This window comes from Coccidioides immitis (genome assembly GCF_000149335.2).
Source record: "Coccidioides immitis RS genomic scaffold supercont3.3, whole genome shotgun sequence".
NCBI lineage: Eukaryota > Fungi > Ascomycota > Eurotiomycetes > Onygenales > Onygenaceae > Coccidioides > Coccidioides immitis.
In genome coordinates, this window is record NW_004504308.1 from 2,740,618 (window position 1) to 2,757,164 (window position 16,547).

The window sequence follows — 16,547 nt, forward strand, 5'->3', positions numbered from 1 at the left end:
AGCGGTGCTCGTATGGGGCCTGTATTCATTTTCCTGTCGCCATTATATAATCCAGGTAAATTACAGGGGGGCAGCCCGAGATCCACCAATAAAAGCGCGCTAAACTACGAGTGTCGCTCTTCTCAGCCACACCTGTTGGCCAATCATGCGGCTTCGCCTCCGGTTGGGCCACTCCAGCGCAGTGGAACCGGTAATAATACCCGCCCCTGTCGCTCTCGCGGGCGGTGGATGACGCTGGCTCACCCGAGCCCTAAAGCAATTCGAGTCAAACGACGTCAAGGAATTACGTGCATCTCGAGACCCTTGATGCTGCATGATGGTGTTTCCTCTTGAAGAGGCAAAAAGCCAGGGTTGCCTGCTGCCCCTCTCACCTGCCCCCAACTCTTCGTTGACAAAAGTTTTCACCCAGTCCATGCCTCGGGCTCTCAAGGGAAGATTATCATATCCAAAGGTGGCTGGCATACCCTATCCATGACGGCTCGGGACGAAGCTATCCATGGATTGGCCCCAGGAAACAGCACGAGACACTCTTGAAAGCGCGTTCTATGGCTCTAATCCTTCAGGGATGCAACCGTATCCCTCGTTGACAACGCTACCATCTTACATACAGAGCACCGAGCTATCCATCTGCCTGTGCTCCCTGCTCGCGAATTCGGGCAAAATGCCATCACGGTTGAATACAGCGACTGGTTAGCTAGGGTGTTTATTTGGACGCTCGCCCGTTGAAAAAAAAAAAAAAGGGAGAGGGGGATCCTCCACATGGGAAGGGACGCAGGGGATACGAATCTTCTACTCCGTACTCCGTATTGCAGTTAATATCTCTATATCTATGGCACTAAGTTCTGCATACTTTAAAGCACAGGCATCCAGACCTTCGCTCCTCATTCCTTTTTTGTGTTAGACAGCCTCAGCAATACTCCGTACACCAGGTTTGGATGATTGGTACGTGCGCCAATACATCCGAAATACAATTTCTCCTCTTAGTGAGGCCTTTTCTCTACTCTTCTAATTTCAAATTCCGTACGGAGTACTCTGTAGTCTGTACTCTGTAGTCAACCCCTAAACTAACACTCCAGCATAGTGATCTTTCATTGTGCCTCCCCTATTTCGTTGCACTAGGCTTGGGCCAATGCTTATTTCCTGAATCATTATTCCCACCAAAATATCCCATAAAGGCTGGACACGATCAGTTTATCCTCAAATACTGCTTAAATTGCATAAGACAACCAAGGTGCAAGAAGCGTACTTTGGTGAGACTGCAAAGTTAGGTCTTCAACAAAAAGCCCAGCAAGATGGGAAGAACAGTTCAATTCTAGTCAAGAAGTCAAGTATTAAATGTTCTAGAGCTTACAAGGCTGATTTGCTTGCCACAGGAGATCTAATATACACAAATGCTAGTCCTATGGGAGAGCAGCAATCAAAGAGGATCTGTTTGGACCGAACAGGGTCGGTTTCTTGTTTCTCTAAAGCAGCAGACCAAAACAGGAACATTTACAGAGTAGAGAAGCCATTTCCATGTTGAATGAATTTGCCCGGTGCATTGTCATGGTCGGAATCAATTAGAATCTTTAGTTTGCCTTCTTTATTTGTTGGCAATTGTGGATCTAAAGTGAGCCTGCCAGAGCCATATATCAACGCGCTGAACCGCCAGGGGAAAGTAAATGCTTCGCAGTCCATACATGCATTTATTCCAGAATACCCGAATAAATTTTGCTCCTGGATTGTCGTACTACTATCCGACAACTGCCTCCCGGAAAAAGCCTTTCTCAACGTCACAACTCCCTACTTGCGCACATGGAAAAGCTAGACCATCCTCCATGCCACTGGAACACACATTCGTTGTCCCAAAAAGAGTACGTACAGCGACTCATTCGGTCCCTATCCGGTATAGCCTGGACCAACCAGTCGAGCTGATAAATTTTAGTTCAATGATACGCCAACATTCATCAATTCCCGGCTCCTTCGACTTCCAAACGAGTTGCTGATCATCATCTTCCGACTCTCTCTTTTACTCACTTCCAGGAGACTCCTCAGCCTCTCCAGCTGCATCCCCGTGAAGTTGTACGTTACCAGAGATATGACTTGTCCGACAATGGAAGACCTGATGGAACGCGTTGAACCTCTCGATGAAAACGGCCGACCGAATACCTACTGGTCTCTTTGCTATTCCTGTGCAACATATCGGCCAAGGGACAATGATGCCTATTGGCGGTGCAGAGATTGTATAATCAAGGAGGAGGACCGGGAGACCGCGCTAGATTCCTGGAGAAGCGGCCAGGATGAGTGCCCAGCATGTTAGCATTTTCGTGAGCTAAAATACATTGAGACCCTAGAAGAATACTAAATTTGTTAAATAATGTGGTTAGCTGCGGATCTAATCTATAATTGTTAGAGATCGATTTTATTCCTTGTAGATATAGAGGAGAGGAAGGTTGAACATGGGATCCCACCACTTATCCTCACCTTGATAGCAGCCAATGTTCACATAACTAATTATCATCTTAAAAGGCTTGTCTTCTTTAGTATTTCCTCGATATCTCTCATAATATCTTGTCGCGGTCAAACCCTTGTACTCCGTTCGATGTACAAGACCTGATTTCATAGAGGAAAACATTTGTGGTCCAAGCCCAGATCCGATGTTCAGGTGGTGTTCCGCCACTGCCAAGAATTCCCGCTGGCCAGACGCGGCTAGACCGCCAAGGAATGACACGCTTAAATTAACATCCCGTTATTACATAATGGACCTCATCGGCCCGTGCCTGCGCTTGCTCCTCCCCATTCGTGACGGGGAAACAGCCGTGGGGTCAAAACAACTCAAGACTAACAATCACTCCCAACAGCAGCATTTCACCGCTTCATTTTCTTCTTTCTGCTTTGCGCTGGGTCTATACGAGAGGGGCCTTGGGTTCGGATCATTTGGGTGGTTCTGTCGTCGGCTGATGCGAGAGCTGGGCACTTCGCCTCGCTCAACGTCGCGCCGCAGGCTCGAGAATATTGCCAAAGGTGGAGGACAATGATCCGATAGGAGACGGCTCCATGGGTGTCATCAGGAAAAAGAATGCGGCGCGCGGCACAGATGGTGGTACCAAGTACCATTGCGACGTCTGTTCCGTCGACGTCACCAACACGGTAAGCTTTCATCTCCGATCCTCTGCCTTTTCTACGGGAGTAGGGCGTTTCTCTCTGACCACGATCTGTGATACAGGTGCGCATTTCATGCGCACATAGCGCTTGCCATGAATATGATCTTTGCGTTCCCTGCTTCGCTGCCGGCCAGCACTCGAAGAACCACGACCCCCGGACGCATCCGTATTCGGTGATCGAGCAGAATTCAGTCCCCATATATGACCCTGACTGGGGCGCCGACGAAGAGCTATTACTTCTAGAAGGTGCAGAAATCTACGGTCTAGGATCATGGGCCGACATTGCAGATCATATTGGAGGTTACCGTACAAAGGAGGAAGTCCGCGACCATTACATTCAAACGTACATAAACAGCCCCAACTTCCCGCTTCCAGAGCTTGCCGATCCCAGAGATAAGACTTTACAGGAACAAATACCTAAAGAGGAGTTCCAAGCTCGCAAAAAGCGACGTATCGAGGAAAGAAAAGAGGCCGCCAAGACAGCGCCACCCGCAACTCCCAAACAGAAACCCACTGCTTCGGTACCTGCTTGCCATGAAGTCCAAGGATATATGCCTGGAAGACTGGAGTTTGAGACCGAATTTGCCAACGATGCCGAAGAAGCCGTCCAGCATATGCAATTCGAGCCTGGAAACGGCCTGAATGCTAATGGCGAATTGGACGCGGAAATGGAGCTCAAGATGACTGTGAAGGATATCTATAATTCTCGTCTGACTGCCAGAACTGAACGCAAGAAAATTCTCTTCGAACACAACCTCTTGGATTATCGGAAAAATACCGCGCTGGATAAGAAACGGACTAAAGAGGAACGAGATCTCTTGAATAAAGCAAAGCCATTCGCGAGAATGATAAATCATGAGGACTTCGAGGAATTTACTAAAGGTCTAGAGTATGAGCATAATCTTCGAATAGCGATCGCGCAACTCCAAGAATGGAGAACAATGGGAATTGGAGACCTAAAGAGCGGCGAAAAATACGAACAAGAGAAGGCCCAGAGGGCCCAAAGGGCTGTGCCACAGGGAGCATTTGACCGATTTGCCAGTGCGCGACCTAAACCACAGCAGCCCGAAGGTCCTTCCGCCGCCGCTCAGTTAACCATGCCCGAGCTTCCCCTACGACTACAAAGGAAGTTAGCTCCGGTCGATCCCCCTCCCGTTCTAAATGATTTTGATAAAGCATTTGCCAGCGGCAATCTTAATGGAACGATGACGCCCCAACCAGCGAAATCGAAATTTGTCGTACCTCCGATTAATGGCCTTGCTCCATGGAAGCTGGAGAACGACAAGGCGCCAGATATCCATCTCTTAACAAAGGAGGAAGTGGAATTATGTAACATACTGCACCTACAACCGAAACCATATCTTGTTATCAAAGAGCATTTGCTCAAAGAAGCAATGAAGCAAGGAGGAAGTTTGAAGAAAAAGGATGCCAGGAACATGTGCAAGGTCAGTCCAGTCCCTCGGCTGTGGGAAATGTTTGGTTGGCATATAATTCTCGTCACTAAAACTCGAATTTTACAGATTGATGTCGCAAAATCCAGCCGAATTTTCGATTTCATGGTCCACAGTGGTTGGATCTCAAAGGCGTAATGGTCTAGGATCCTTGGAGATTCACTTACCGCGAGGTATTCAGCTTGTCAACCAAATTTATATAATGACAGAAATATGATAATGAAGGCTCTGTTGTGCTGGTTTGCTCTGAGTTTGCAGTTTCCTACGTTATACAGGTCAGCTTGCTTGGGTTTTTTCCTTTCTCTCCGTACGAGTGGAGTTTCGCTTTAGGAAGGGTTAGTACGTGGCGAAGGTGGCGTTAATCGAGGCTTCATTAATAGAAAGAGGGCTAGTCCTATTGCCTTTTGTCGGTGTCTTCGCATATTTGGATTCCGTGTGATGCCTCATGATGCGGTGTCCTACTTTGTTATTACTGCCTTGGTTAAATCTGATATCATTCCCCGCACACTGGTTTCTCTTCCTGCCTGATTATATCCATGTCACTTCGATGTTAACGACAAGATAACCATGAAGCGCACGTTGCATCGTCTAATGAGCAACTTGCCTTTTGATCAGTGTTGGTCTATGTCATACGGCACACATATTGGAATACTAACCAACGAAGATAGGCTGATGCAAGATTGTATCTATATAAAACATGAGCATCAGAATACGGATGTTTTCCCGTTAGCCCGGCCTGCGGGCTATGATTTGGTCTCCCCACCCGGCCTCGAGTTGGGTTTCATCCGTTTCGTGCGTCCATGCCCACGGTTGATTGCTATAATCCATCTTGAGTCCAGGCTTTGATATGCCGTCCGCGTTTTTTCTAGCGCTCGATATTACAGTCATACCTACTTTGAGGAGGACGTGCAACCCCCTGCTGTCAATGTCGATCCCGGGTAGGATAGCAGCGTCCCAATTTCGGCGACCGTCCAACGATGCATGCCTGCGGCCAATGAACCTTCTATTGCTTCTTTTTTAATTCGGGGAGCACTCTCATACCCTCAAGGGCATAAATGAAACAATGTTCCTTGCGGTGGAAGCACATATCATAAGGAAGCAAATCCATCATATTTCCTCGCCGTGGAACAAGGCACTCTAATATGTCGTTGTTGTCAGTTTCCATTTAATATAGGATAGGATGCATGACTAAGTATGGTTCTTTTCCAATTGTAGGGAACCGTCTGCCCCTGACGCACTTGCAGTCTTCTTGCACGTCACACATATGATGCAGGAATATTATAATAAGGTGAACTTTCTTTCCGATAGCGCGAATCGCTTTTGACAGCACGATTTTACGACGAACGATTGACTCTGCTACCTCTTCTTGGGAAAAGGTTAGAATCAATGCTTCTCGCAGACTATTCGATACAAATTCAAGCTAATCTCCGAGATCTACGCTCCGATATCCCTAGCTTTTTTAACGATTGAAGCTTTTCTCAAAGGTCCATCTGTGCTGCTTGAAGTATCTGTGGCCCTATGGAGCCTATCTCTATCAGATAGGGTCTATCCCGCTCCTTGTGAACCCTCGAAATACGATGACGACTACGATGTCACCATGGTGCCTTCACTACCCGTTCACATGTTGTAGCTACCAGAAGGCTCAGAATTCCATACGTGTTACGGGCGTTTGTTCTGGAGATTCGGCGCTGCTCTGCAGTCGGACGTGGGATCTTCTGGTACTTCAGCTCGCCCACATCTATCCTGTTCAAACTTCGGGGAGAAGTGACACCGATAAACGGTCATTTTAACGATCGGTACTCTGTTTTGGGGATGATCAACATTTTTAACGCGCTCCTCATTCGTGCTACCGAACTTTCTCTTGCAAACTGCGGAGTAGAGGTATATCACAATCTCATAATGGGGATGGATTCAAGAAGTGAGGTGCATGTTACACTAGAGAAATGCTGTGGGACGCTGAGAAAATTCGAAACACTGCTGCCAAGAGTTATTCGGTCTCTTTCGAAGAAAGTCGCAATGTACGACCTCATGACGGGAAGGCTCTAACAAATTTCGGACCTAGCGAGCAAACAATGTCTCCGAAGCAAGCGTATCGAGCGCAGCTATGAGGCATAAAAAGCCACTGGCTTCCATTCCACGGGAGAAAGATGGAATGGCTGTATAAAGACTAAGGCGAGTAACTGAATTGTCCGATATAAAATCTTCAAATCTATAGCTCCCTAGTGGTGTGCCTCATCTTCCATACCTCACAATCAGTCCAAAATAACCGCTTACCTTAAACTAGTTAACAAAAGCAAATTACTTTGAAGAGCCATGCAATTCCAACTCCTCCTCTCCTTGCTTTGCGCTAGCTTGGCTGCATCGGTTGCAATCAGTTCGTCACCCCTCTACCCTACAGCCCACCCAATTCCACAGGCTGACGAAAACTAACCCTGTGGGTAGACCGAGAAGCCCATGCGGCCATCGAGGAGAGACAATTCCCTACTTCGATTCCCGGCTTCCCAACTTCATTCCCTCAATTTCCGACGACATTCCCCGGCTTTCCAACTAGCTTTCCTGGCTTCCCAACCACCTTTCCTGGCTTCCCAAGTAGCTTTCCAGGACTGCCAAATCCGAATCCCACCAACCCTCCAAGTCCTGAGCTCGGCGAAGATAATGAAGCTAATCTAGACCCAAAGCCTTCTCCAAACCGGTTCTAAACGCCGGCGGTGCTGCTGATGACGGAGCGGAAGACACTAGTGTTAAAAACATCCCTTGCCGCCGCTTCCTACCATCTCTGCAGCTATCTGGATGGGTTTTTGTCTTCTTTCCTTTCGGAATCATCATGTAACTGCCTTTCTCCTTTTAACTACTATGGCTTTGGCCCCCTTTTTCTCTCCCCCCGGGATCAGCTCGAGGCTAGATCAGCCCCTCAATGCCTATATTTTTTTGTTTTTGGCTTCCTCAAGGCAGAGATCTTCATGAAGCCGCTTTACAGGAAAGTAAAGGGAACTTGTATGTTTTTTTCAATGTCACACTCTTTTTCGCTCGTTTTGGAGAGTTTGGAAGCACCCAAGTCCATGAAAGTTAAATGTTGGGGGGTAGATATGTAGCTTCAGCGACTTTCCGGGGCTCCGAATTCAAATTAAAATTTGATGCTCGTTTACTTATCTTTCTTTTTTCAATCCATTTAGTCATTTTCAAAGTCATTGACGGAAGAAAATCACCTTACATTAGTTCTGCGTGCGGAGCACTCTAGAATTGGCCTTAAAAAGCGGCTGGGGGTGCACACCGCCCCGAGGCAAGAGACGAAACCGCAAAGAAGCACCGAAAAATGCATCGAATGTGGAACAGAATGCGAGTCATCGAAATTCAAGCAATGGAGCCGCCCAAAGCTAACACTTCCGGTATCGTGGTGCTAGAAGGACCTCAAATTCATCAATCAAGCATGGCACCGGAATGGCGTGTCAAGTCGCACAAAAGAGTAAATCATAGCCTTGCATAACTCATTCTATTTCCAAAAAGGGGCTCAACCGGCTAAATCCGTTTCGCAGCACTTCAAAAAGTCCTCAATCTTTGAAATATGAGAAGAAAAACACAAAAGAATTTCCCAGGAAAAAAAAAGAAAGAAAGAAAGAAAGAAAAATAAAATAAAATAAAATAAAAAGCTAGTAAACAGCTTCTTCTCAGTTTGCTAAACCAACCTTGCTCTTCCACTTCTTCAGGCCCGGATGGCTACCAAATTGCTCTTTTTTCAACTTTCTTCTCCCGCCACCAGGCGACCACATACTCCAACCCATGCCGATCTTGAGACTGGAGTTCAATCTCTTATCCAAGTCGTCTTTGAACTTCTTCCAGTTGCGCTGGCGCTCCTCCCAGTCGGCCATCTGTGCGAGCATGCAGTCCCAGGTTTTTGACTCTTGAGCACGAAGAAGTTCATCATAATCAACCACCGTATTAGAGCGCTGAAGAGTGTCTACAGTTTCTTCAGGGTTTGATGGACCGGCTGAACCTGCGTTAAATGGTTCGTGGGATGACAAGCCAGGGGCAGTGGATGGTCGCTGACGGATATTTAGATTGTCGGCTTCGGCGATCAGCGAGCTGTACTGATATACGTGATCAGGATGCCTGGGTTCGTGCTGCCGGGCATTTGACCCAGAATGTTGCGTTTGCTGGTAAAAGTTCTCCTCCTGCTGAAGCGTCCTGTAAATGCGCTGTGAACGGAATCTCGCTGCGGCCGCCTCGCCAACCAGATCAGGATCTTCAAGAGGATAGAATGGAAGGTCTTCAGAAGAGGGATTCCCTGGATAGTAGTCTAAGGAAACACTGCTTCCAGTGGCATTGTGGGGTGAGTGTGATCGAGGATGATTGCTCGATTCCGGAGAGAAATTATTTACTAAGCTCAAAGAAGATAAATTATAACTCTCTCCAGAAGGACCAGCGCCACCAGAACCCAAGCTTGGAGCGGTGTAGCGTCGCTGGAACGTATCAGGCATGCCAGCATTCTCATATCGCGCTCCGTGCGCCGGCTCAGAGAATAAAGAGGGAAACAGAGATCTTGATGCATCCGTCACTCGTCTTTTGGCAACATTGTGATAATGTCGAGCCTGTAGGCCTCCTGTGACAGGAACCCACTCGGATATATTATACAGTGACCGAACGTTCACGTGAGACAAGTCGCCGCCCCTTGTTTCGAAGCCAGGCGCATACCTCTGGGAAGAAGGGAGGCCAGTCTGCCGTGAAGGGCTTGACGTGGGAGGTGGTGCCGAAGAATTGCTTTGGGTTGGCAAGCTGTTGTCCGGCGTGGACCCAATATCGCTCGCTCTCGTGTGATGTGGCGGGGGGGATGAATGGTAGGACGGAGCTGCAGAGACATAAGAGGGGGCGCTTGAGCGGATAGAAGCCGTTTCTGGCTCATTGGCGCGGGGCTGGCGCGGAGTATAGGGTGGAAGTGGCTCCGGGTACGGATTCAGCAATGAGCGAGGCGGCGGGAAGGACATCGTGCATTGTTTTGCATATGTTATCCGTGTATTGATAAGATTCCAAAAGCTTTTTCCCTTTAAGGATCAATTCAAAGACCAGCTGAGCTCTTGTCAAAGTAAGATTGAGTGTGTGCTTGGTAGAACACAAGCACAGGTGAGGCTGAAATAGCTAGAGGTAGTGAGTTAGCATCTAGATCCCTTGATATTATGAAATGATAACATTCAGGAATAATATCAGAACTAAAGATTTCCACATTAACACAACGGGCTAAGAAATTGCCTATGGCTCTGGTCTCCCACAGTTCGGATCAAGCAGGGCAGTATTGGAAGTAGCAAGAAGTTGAGGTCTCTGACTGTGTTTCAGAAGGCCGCGATGGAAACAAAACAAGTTCCTGCTCAGCTGCGACTTCCAGCATCCATGGTTCATCCAACAAGCATTCCAAACAGAGACCTATGCGCTTGGTGCATGGTTGGCAGTAGAGTTCTTGATTGGCGGGGTCAATGTTGATGGTCAAATTGCAGCTTCTCACTTACATTTCAGCCGACATAACAGTCTATCAGTGGTATCCCATGCTTCTTTTGATAAACAAGGTGAGAAACAGAGCTAATGAAGCAGTAACATTGAGAGGGTTATTCCTCGATTGCTGGGAGGTTGCAGGATGGCCGTCAGGATGCGGCCATTTTATATGTAACTATGTATATGCGTGTATCGAGGTGGAGGAATTACGTCTCATTTGTTAGAGAAAATCATGGCAAGGAACAATGATATACGAGGACAGGAAAACCAGCCGAGTTGGGGTATGGGGCATGTGCCTGGTGGTTCGAGCGTTGTCGAGCGTTGTTCTACCGGTGAGGGTGGGGAGAACTCTGGACAGGTCGCACTCCACGCTGCCAGAAGAGTTACATCATGGCGAGTGGCCGCCGTCAAAGCCACGGTTCTCGCCAAGCCGCTTAACCTGCCCTGTGGATCGCCGCCTCTCCTTATATGGAATAGTATTTTCTTGGCAGTGTGGCTCGCCACATGGATTTTCCGAGCACAGCCTCGTGCGGCTGGAACGGCTTCCAAGGACTAGCCAATTCTCGGCCCGACGACTTCTCCAATGTATTTGCCGGCCAGTCCAGAGTACTCTCAATAAGGGTAGTTTTGCTGGAAGAAGCCCTACTAACCCCCTGGATATTTTTTGCGAAATTTTTGTTGGTTTCTTCTCCTCTGGAAATTAACGAGGATGGAATCAGGCCAGGGTTAATGCGATACTGTAATGGCAAGGGTACAAGTTCCGGATTCCCCCACCCAGGCCCAAGACATCGTAAATTTTGTGCCCACTCATACGCAAGAAGCCTCCAACAATGTTGGGCAGCAGTTTTCCCGTTGCCAGGGCCGAGGCCGAGTGTACGGAAAAAATGTTCACCGAGAATGCCTACACCGGCTGAAAGACCTCCATTATACCGAAACTAAAGACACCTCAGACCTCTGAACCACAGGGTGTGCCTGTGTCCGCAACGATAGATCAGGGAGCCAGTGGCAGAGACCACAGGCAATTTTCTCCCTGCAGTTCCTTTTCCGCTTGTCTTTTTTCTTTCTTGAGTCCCCTTTTTTTTTTTTTTTTTTTTTTTTTCTTTCTCCCAGATTTATACCCCTATCTCATGCAACACCAACAGCGAAAACCTCTGTGTTTGACCGCCAGATTGAAATTTAAAAAGGGAGTGAGCGTTATCAGTGATCACATCACCAGATATTCGCAGCAGTTAGATGGTGAGTGCTTTTTGCATGTCGTTCATTGCATGGTCCTTGCATGCCTGCAAACCTTCACCTACACATGTCCTAAGAGGACATAGCCTACCTTTATGCCTCCTAACGGGTTTCCCAGGAGTGTTGGTCATATCAAGTTAATTTTCTCTTTTCTATACCTTTATAGATCATTTTCAGGCCCCCAATGGTTGGAATCACCAACCAGAATCTCCAAAGTGCTTTTTGAGATCATGGTCCAATCTTGCGAGCTCATATGCTGATTCCTTGGAGCACTCAGTTTTTCTGCTACCAAAGAATATCATTTTTAAACAGACTCTGAACACCCTGTTGAGCGACATCCTAAAGAACGCGGATTGTTCTCCGGGACCAGCACTCAGAGCCCCCACAACACCCACGCGGGCGGGTGGGGGCACTCTCCCATCCTACAACATTTTCAAAATAAATCTATATCGTCATTGTCTTCGATACAGTTAATAGTATTATAGATCGAGAAGCTACTCTGTTCGCGTGCCTGGTCAAGTGCTAAACTGCATTTTGGTATATGCTTGGACTGATGCATCATTATTTTGTTTAACTAACTCACCAAGGCCATTTCAGGGAAACCAGCCTCTTTGTTTTATTGTTATACAACAAAGTGATAGCGCCACTACCCTTTCTGGCCCCAGATGCACATTCAGAAGGTCACCAAGAGATACATGCTTCAAAACTCACGCGAACGCCCAAAAAAAAAATAAATAAATACTGCCAAAGCCCAACACATACGATAATGCTCGAAGTCCATATTCCAGACAAATCGAATCCTGGCGATGGCGACGATCTCATGAGTCCTACAGGAAAAGAGACTATAAAATTAGGGGATTAATCGACGAAACCAACTCTTTGCAGATGACTCTCGAAGCCAGCTACCCTATATAACCCCGCCCGCGCTTTACAGAGTCAGTCTCATGTTCGACACTTCTTGAAGGCAATCTCCTTGCGGGATTCGTCTTCTTTTAGGGCCTTGAAGGCAAGCGTGTCCTTTCAGAACCGTCGAGAGCTCTGCACCAGGAAAGAGGAGTGTGCATGGTGCTTTGAAACTCAGCTTCTGAAGACGGCTCATTCGCTTAATCTTGCTTCTTTCCTTAACCCACGCTACCCCATAGGCACCTATGCATGCTCGCGCGACAATAAAGTAGCAGTATTACTTTTAGACTGTTTTTTTTTCAAGGTTAACTGCCCGACCTTTCCCCCCCTCCGCGAGAAATACATCTCAAGTTTTGGCGGTGTGTACTTTGGACAATGTAGCTAAGAGTAACCCCATCCCAGCGAAGCCCTAATACTATATTTATTTTGGACATGGGCATGCATAATGCATCTTTTAGTGTGAAAGATGGAGAAATCGTTCGACGATCGCTGGGTCATAATCCATGAAGAGAACCAGGAACCAGCTGTGCTTCTAAAAAGTCAATGCTCATGATGACATCATTGACAGGCTGAGCTCCCATACTTGCGATCGTACCGCTACAAAGCCGCCCCATGTTGGATTGGACTGGGAGCACATTGCGTAAAGGCTGTCCATATGCATGACAATACTCAAATAACGAGAAACAGGATAAGTGACTAGAAATTCAACATGTGATTTTCTATTTTTGGATCAAGGGCGAAAAGCTGCCCCTGTGCTCCGGAAGGGTTATAGCAACATAACCACGAGTTTCATACATATCAATTCCCTTTTGCTAATAACCATATCATAATTTGTCGTTTTCCTTTTCTTAGGCCCGTGCAATCGTAATACCATAATCTCATAGCCTTTCCATAATAGGATATTCTGTCTGTTGAATATCGGGGATCGGAGCACTATCGTGATTTCATCAGAGACTCATAAGCAGCAGAGTACAGTGAAACGAGGCGCCTGCAAATTGAAATCATCACACTGAGGTAATGCCGTAAAAATTCTTGTAAGCAACAAATACAGTGAAACGGGTTTGCTCCAAATCGGGGTCATCGCACTAGGGTAACACTGTGATCACTTACTTCGGTCCTTTCTGAACCTTCGCAACACGTTCAACAACGCGTGCGAAAAGTGGATGGTCGCTTTCCAACCCAGTCAGCTTCGCGGTTGCATCCTCTGCAGATTCTGTCTTCAGGATCTTGGCAAGCTCGAAGCTCTCGTCGTCCTCGAGAACATTCTGGAATCGCAGAGCCTGTTCCATAGCCCCCAACAAGGCATCGACTTTCTTTCCGCGCTCGGCCAACTGAGAGGCAGGGCCGACAAAGCGTTCCTTGCGACCGAGTTTGCGAAGTGGGGCACGGCCGACACGCTCGACTACGTCCTCGAGGTGTGGGTTAGAAATTCGGGCGACGATGGCGTCGACGTACTTGCGCTGCTCCTGGGCTGGAATGCCATACTTATCAACAATAAGGGTCGAAGTCTCAGAGAGAGCGTCTCTGACATGGCCACGAATCTTCTCGTCGCTCATAGACTCGTAGATAGTCTTCTTGCCCATGTTGTACCCGTAGTATGCGGCAGTAGCATGTCCAGTGTTGACAGTGTAGAGCTTACGTTCAATGTAAGGATCCAGATTGTCGACCCAGAGAATAGCCTGGATATCGGGGTGTCCCCATTCCCCAAATGGTGTCTTTTCCACCACCCATTCGTAGAACTTTTCGATCTTCACGTCGAGGCCCGAATCTGGGTCTTGAGTGGGGACGATACGGTCGATGGCGGAGTTGGCGAATCGAGCTCGAGAAGAAAGGGACTCGACGCGAGAAGGGTCAGTGTTTTCTTTGACAAATTTGTGGAGGGTATCGGTAGCGCCAATGGCGTTCTCACAGGCCACGACGGCAAGTGGTCTCTCGATAGTACGGGCGTCGATGCCCTTGGCGATTGGAGGCGCAATAAACTTGAGGATGTTTGGGCCGACGGCGCAGGTGACGACATCAGCGGTGGAGATCTCGCTGATGACCTGGTCGAGATTATGCTTGGAATTGATAGCACGGTAGTTGGTGACGGTCTTGGTGTGCTCTCCCTCGTTGCTAACCTCGGTGACCTTGTATGAGGAAGCGCCTTGGAGCGCGTCGATGATGGAGTCCATCACATCAACGAAGACGACTTCATAGTCAGACTCGTGGAGGAATTCGCCAACGAAGCCACGGCCGATGTTGCCGCCTCCAAAGTGGACAGCCTTCTTACCCATGGTTGAGAAGTGAGGTTTGGAAGTGAAGAAGAGAAGCGGGCACTGGGTGGACGGATGGGATACGCAGAGTGGAGAGTGAGGTCAGGGAAGGGTGAGGTTGGTGGGAGGACGATGGAGGATGGAGAAGGGAGAAAAGGAGAGAGAGAATAGTGGAAGCAAATGTGGCGCCAGTGAAGACGGTGCCGCTGTTGTTGTTGTTGTGGTTATGAGAAAGGATTGGAAGGAGGGGCAGCGGGCAAGGGAGGGGTCAGTCAGTCAATGCGATGGTTACCTGATGTTGTGCCTGTATATGCGCTGTTTTGTCGAGTCCGTGTGTCTGTGCAGCCCAGTCCGTCTGCTTCTGTCACACCCTGGCTGTCCGGGAAGTATCTTGTCAAGATGTATCTCTTCGATACCAGTTACCTCAGAGAAGTAACTTTCCAGCCGCTTCTCGGCTAAGTTCAGGTCATTTGGGGACGAATTGTCTGCCTTTTGTTACATATCAGCACGTTGCAATGACGACAGAGCCCATCTTAAATACACCAGGTTTCCTGCTCTGCCTCCAGCAAGCTATGGGGCCGCCTGGAGCCCGCGGTGGAGAGGATGGGAGCCGCGACATCATCGTCTGCCGGCCAGCCTATCAGCGCCGCTAGTAGCCTCCCACTTTTCGCCGTCGGCTCTCGCAGCGGTGCCTTGGCATCCAAGTCCCCTTGGCCGCAGAAGTCAAAATTATTTCATCAATTGCTCTCGAAATCATGTCGCTTGCCTGCGAATGGTTTACCCAGAAGTTTTCGACGTCGTGTTTCTCGGCGGACAGAGAGGAGCGTGAAAAAAAAGATCTCTCGGCGGCCAGTGCTCATGGCCAGCCAACGCCTGCTTCTGGCTATCTCCACTGTTAGTTATCTTAAACCCGCATAAGCATGAAGGGACGGACCGACGCGAGAAATTCCGATGATCTTGGTTTCAAATCGCCAAATGCACGACAAAACAGAAAGCTAAACCGACTCCAAGTGGGCTTAGAGACGCAGGGGATTGGAGAGTCGTTCCGAATGCCAGGATCATTTTCTGCGCCAGAGAAACAAAATGCAATTCTTGACTTTCCTCTCTCCCGACCACTGCTCCCCAGCAGAAATTTGCGGGAATCCAAATCGCAGGGGCTCTGTTCCTTTTTAAGATTCCTATCGCTCTTGCTCAACACCTCGCGAATTGGAATTTTCTGGGACTTACAGAGCGCCCCCCAAGGCTACTTATAAGCCAATGTCGGCCCACGACGGTTCTTGAAATGCTGCCCATTGATCTGTCACTGTGGAGAAAATTACCTACCTTATGGCAAATCATCGATCTTTGTTTGCCGCGAATCTCACAAGGCTGAGACACGAATCCCCGTGTCTTCTCGAGCTCTCCACCGCTCTCAGATCTAACAGCCCCTCCAGTCTTAAAGGTGGGCGGACTCAAACGACAAGACTTCACCGCCAGTTCCTTCATCCTCCATCAGACATTGTGCTCCGCCCGAAACCAACCACGTTCGTTCAAGTCGATTCGCAATTTCCTGAATACGGTGAGCTCCCACCAAGCTTTATGCCAAGGCAGTCTTGTGCGAATGCATCTCTTGGTGAGTGAATTTGGTGTACAGACTACTCCGTAGAACCTCAGACTTAAACCTTCGTGAGAGCTTTTAACCAGAAAATCCCCCATGTGATATCAAAATTAGTTGTTTACAAAGCTTTAGCGATTATTCTGGCCTGTTGAAGCCACCCACACAGACCTGGTACACCCTTATATATCCAAATTTAATTTTTGGGCTTGACATCCGATCGGTTCCCCTCTTGTTTGTACTATATTGTGAGAATTGAGGATCTGGGTATACTAGAATTCAATGCTCAGCCATGTCCCACATGGATTCAACACCACATCAAGTGGTATATGACAATATGATCCCTTCGCCGCCAAATATGGCTACAAAGTGGAGGTCAGACACAGCTTTTAGATTGAGTGGGAAAGACGGAGGAAGAGCAGAACCAAAGGGGTTACCAAGTTCCTGTGGTTTACATACATACATATCTAAACAGCTACGCACCAGGAAATTA

The 16,547-nt window shown here is 48.0% G+C and overlaps 9 protein-coding genes across 9 annotated transcripts; 6 read left to right on the forward strand and 3 right to left on the reverse strand.

Moving 5' to 3' along the window:
• Positions 1–25: 25 nt before the first annotated feature.
• CIMG_13286 (uncharacterized protein) lies at positions 26–1,092 on the reverse strand (the record flags this gene model as incomplete). Its single annotated transcript, XM_001240752.2, has 5 exons — positions 26–250; positions 465–490; positions 609–686; positions 801–835; positions 1,070–1,092. 5 exons carry the CDS (start codon positions 1,090–1,092, stop codon positions 26–28), a joined length of 387 nt encoding a protein of 128 aa, XP_001240753.2.
• A 569-nt stretch (positions 1,093–1,661) lies between these two features.
• CIMG_07915 (uncharacterized protein) lies at positions 1,662–2,299 on the forward strand (the record flags this gene model as incomplete). Its single annotated transcript, XM_001240751.1, has 2 exons — positions 1,662–1,853; positions 1,925–2,299. The coding sequence occupies 2 exons, from the start codon at positions 1,662–1,664 to the stop codon at positions 2,297–2,299; spliced, it is 567 nt and encodes a 188-aa protein (XP_001240752.1).
• Positions 2,300–2,826: 527 nt separating this feature from the next.
• On the forward strand, positions 2,827–5,100 carry CIMG_07914 (SAGA complex component). The gene is made up of 3 exons (XM_001240750.2): positions 2,827–3,129; positions 3,206–4,588; positions 4,664–5,100. The coding sequence occupies exons 1-3, from the start codon at positions 3,037–3,039 to the stop codon at positions 4,730–4,732; spliced, it is 1,545 nt and encodes a 514-aa protein (XP_001240751.1). The 5' UTR covers positions 2,827–3,036; the 3' UTR covers positions 4,733–5,100.
• A 239-nt stretch (positions 5,101–5,339) lies between these two features.
• Positions 5,340–6,640, forward strand: CIMG_07913 (uncharacterized protein; the record flags this gene model as incomplete). Its single annotated transcript, XM_001240749.1, has 7 exons — positions 5,340–5,386; positions 5,479–5,532; positions 5,810–5,882; positions 5,903–5,970; positions 6,137–6,194; positions 6,225–6,312; positions 6,360–6,640. 7 exons carry the CDS (start codon positions 5,340–5,342, stop codon positions 6,638–6,640), a joined length of 669 nt encoding a protein of 222 aa, XP_001240750.1.
• A 267-nt stretch (positions 6,641–6,907) lies between these two features.
• CIMG_07912 (uncharacterized protein) lies at positions 6,908–7,293 on the forward strand (the record flags this gene model as incomplete). Its single annotated transcript, XM_001240748.1, has 2 exons — positions 6,908–6,968; positions 7,037–7,293. 2 exons carry the CDS (start codon positions 6,908–6,910, stop codon positions 7,291–7,293), a joined length of 318 nt encoding a protein of 105 aa, XP_001240749.1.
• A 421-nt stretch (positions 7,294–7,714) lies between these two features.
• On the reverse strand, positions 7,715–10,393 carry CIMG_07911 (uncharacterized protein). The gene is made up of 2 exons (XM_001240747.2): positions 10,090–10,393; positions 7,715–9,724 (listed from the first exon to the last, which is right to left on the reverse strand). The coding sequence occupies exon 2, from the start codon at positions 9,571–9,573 to the stop codon at positions 8,260–8,262; it is 1,314 nt and encodes a 437-aa protein (XP_001240748.1). The 5' UTR covers positions 9,574–9,724; positions 10,090–10,393; the 3' UTR covers positions 7,715–8,259.
• On the forward strand, positions 10,305–10,628 carry CIMG_07910 (uncharacterized protein; the record flags this gene model as incomplete). Its single annotated transcript, XM_001240746.1, has 1 exon — positions 10,305–10,628. The coding sequence occupies one exon, from the start codon at positions 10,305–10,307 to the stop codon at positions 10,626–10,628; it is 324 nt and encodes a 107-aa protein (XP_001240747.1).
• A 571-nt stretch (positions 10,629–11,199) lies between these two features.
• Positions 11,200–12,240, forward strand: CIMG_07909 (uncharacterized protein; the record flags this gene model as incomplete). The annotated part of the gene is made up of 2 exons (XM_001240745.2): positions 11,200–11,308; positions 11,472–12,240. 2 exons carry the CDS (start codon positions 11,200–11,202, stop codon positions 11,777–11,779), a joined length of 417 nt encoding a protein of 138 aa, XP_001240746.1. The 3' UTR covers positions 11,780–12,240.
• A 657-nt stretch (positions 12,241–12,897) lies between these two features.
• CIMG_07907 (mannitol-1-phosphate 5-dehydrogenase) lies at positions 12,898–15,651 on the reverse strand. The gene is made up of 3 exons (XM_001240743.2): positions 15,399–15,651; positions 13,319–15,343; positions 12,898–13,217 (listed from the first exon to the last, which is right to left on the reverse strand). The coding sequence occupies exons 2-3, from the start codon at positions 14,479–14,481 to the stop codon at positions 13,142–13,144; spliced, it is 1,239 nt and encodes a 412-aa protein (XP_001240744.1). The 5' UTR covers positions 14,482–15,343; positions 15,399–15,651; the 3' UTR covers positions 12,898–13,141.
• Between the last annotated feature and the right edge of the window lie 896 nt (positions 15,652–16,547).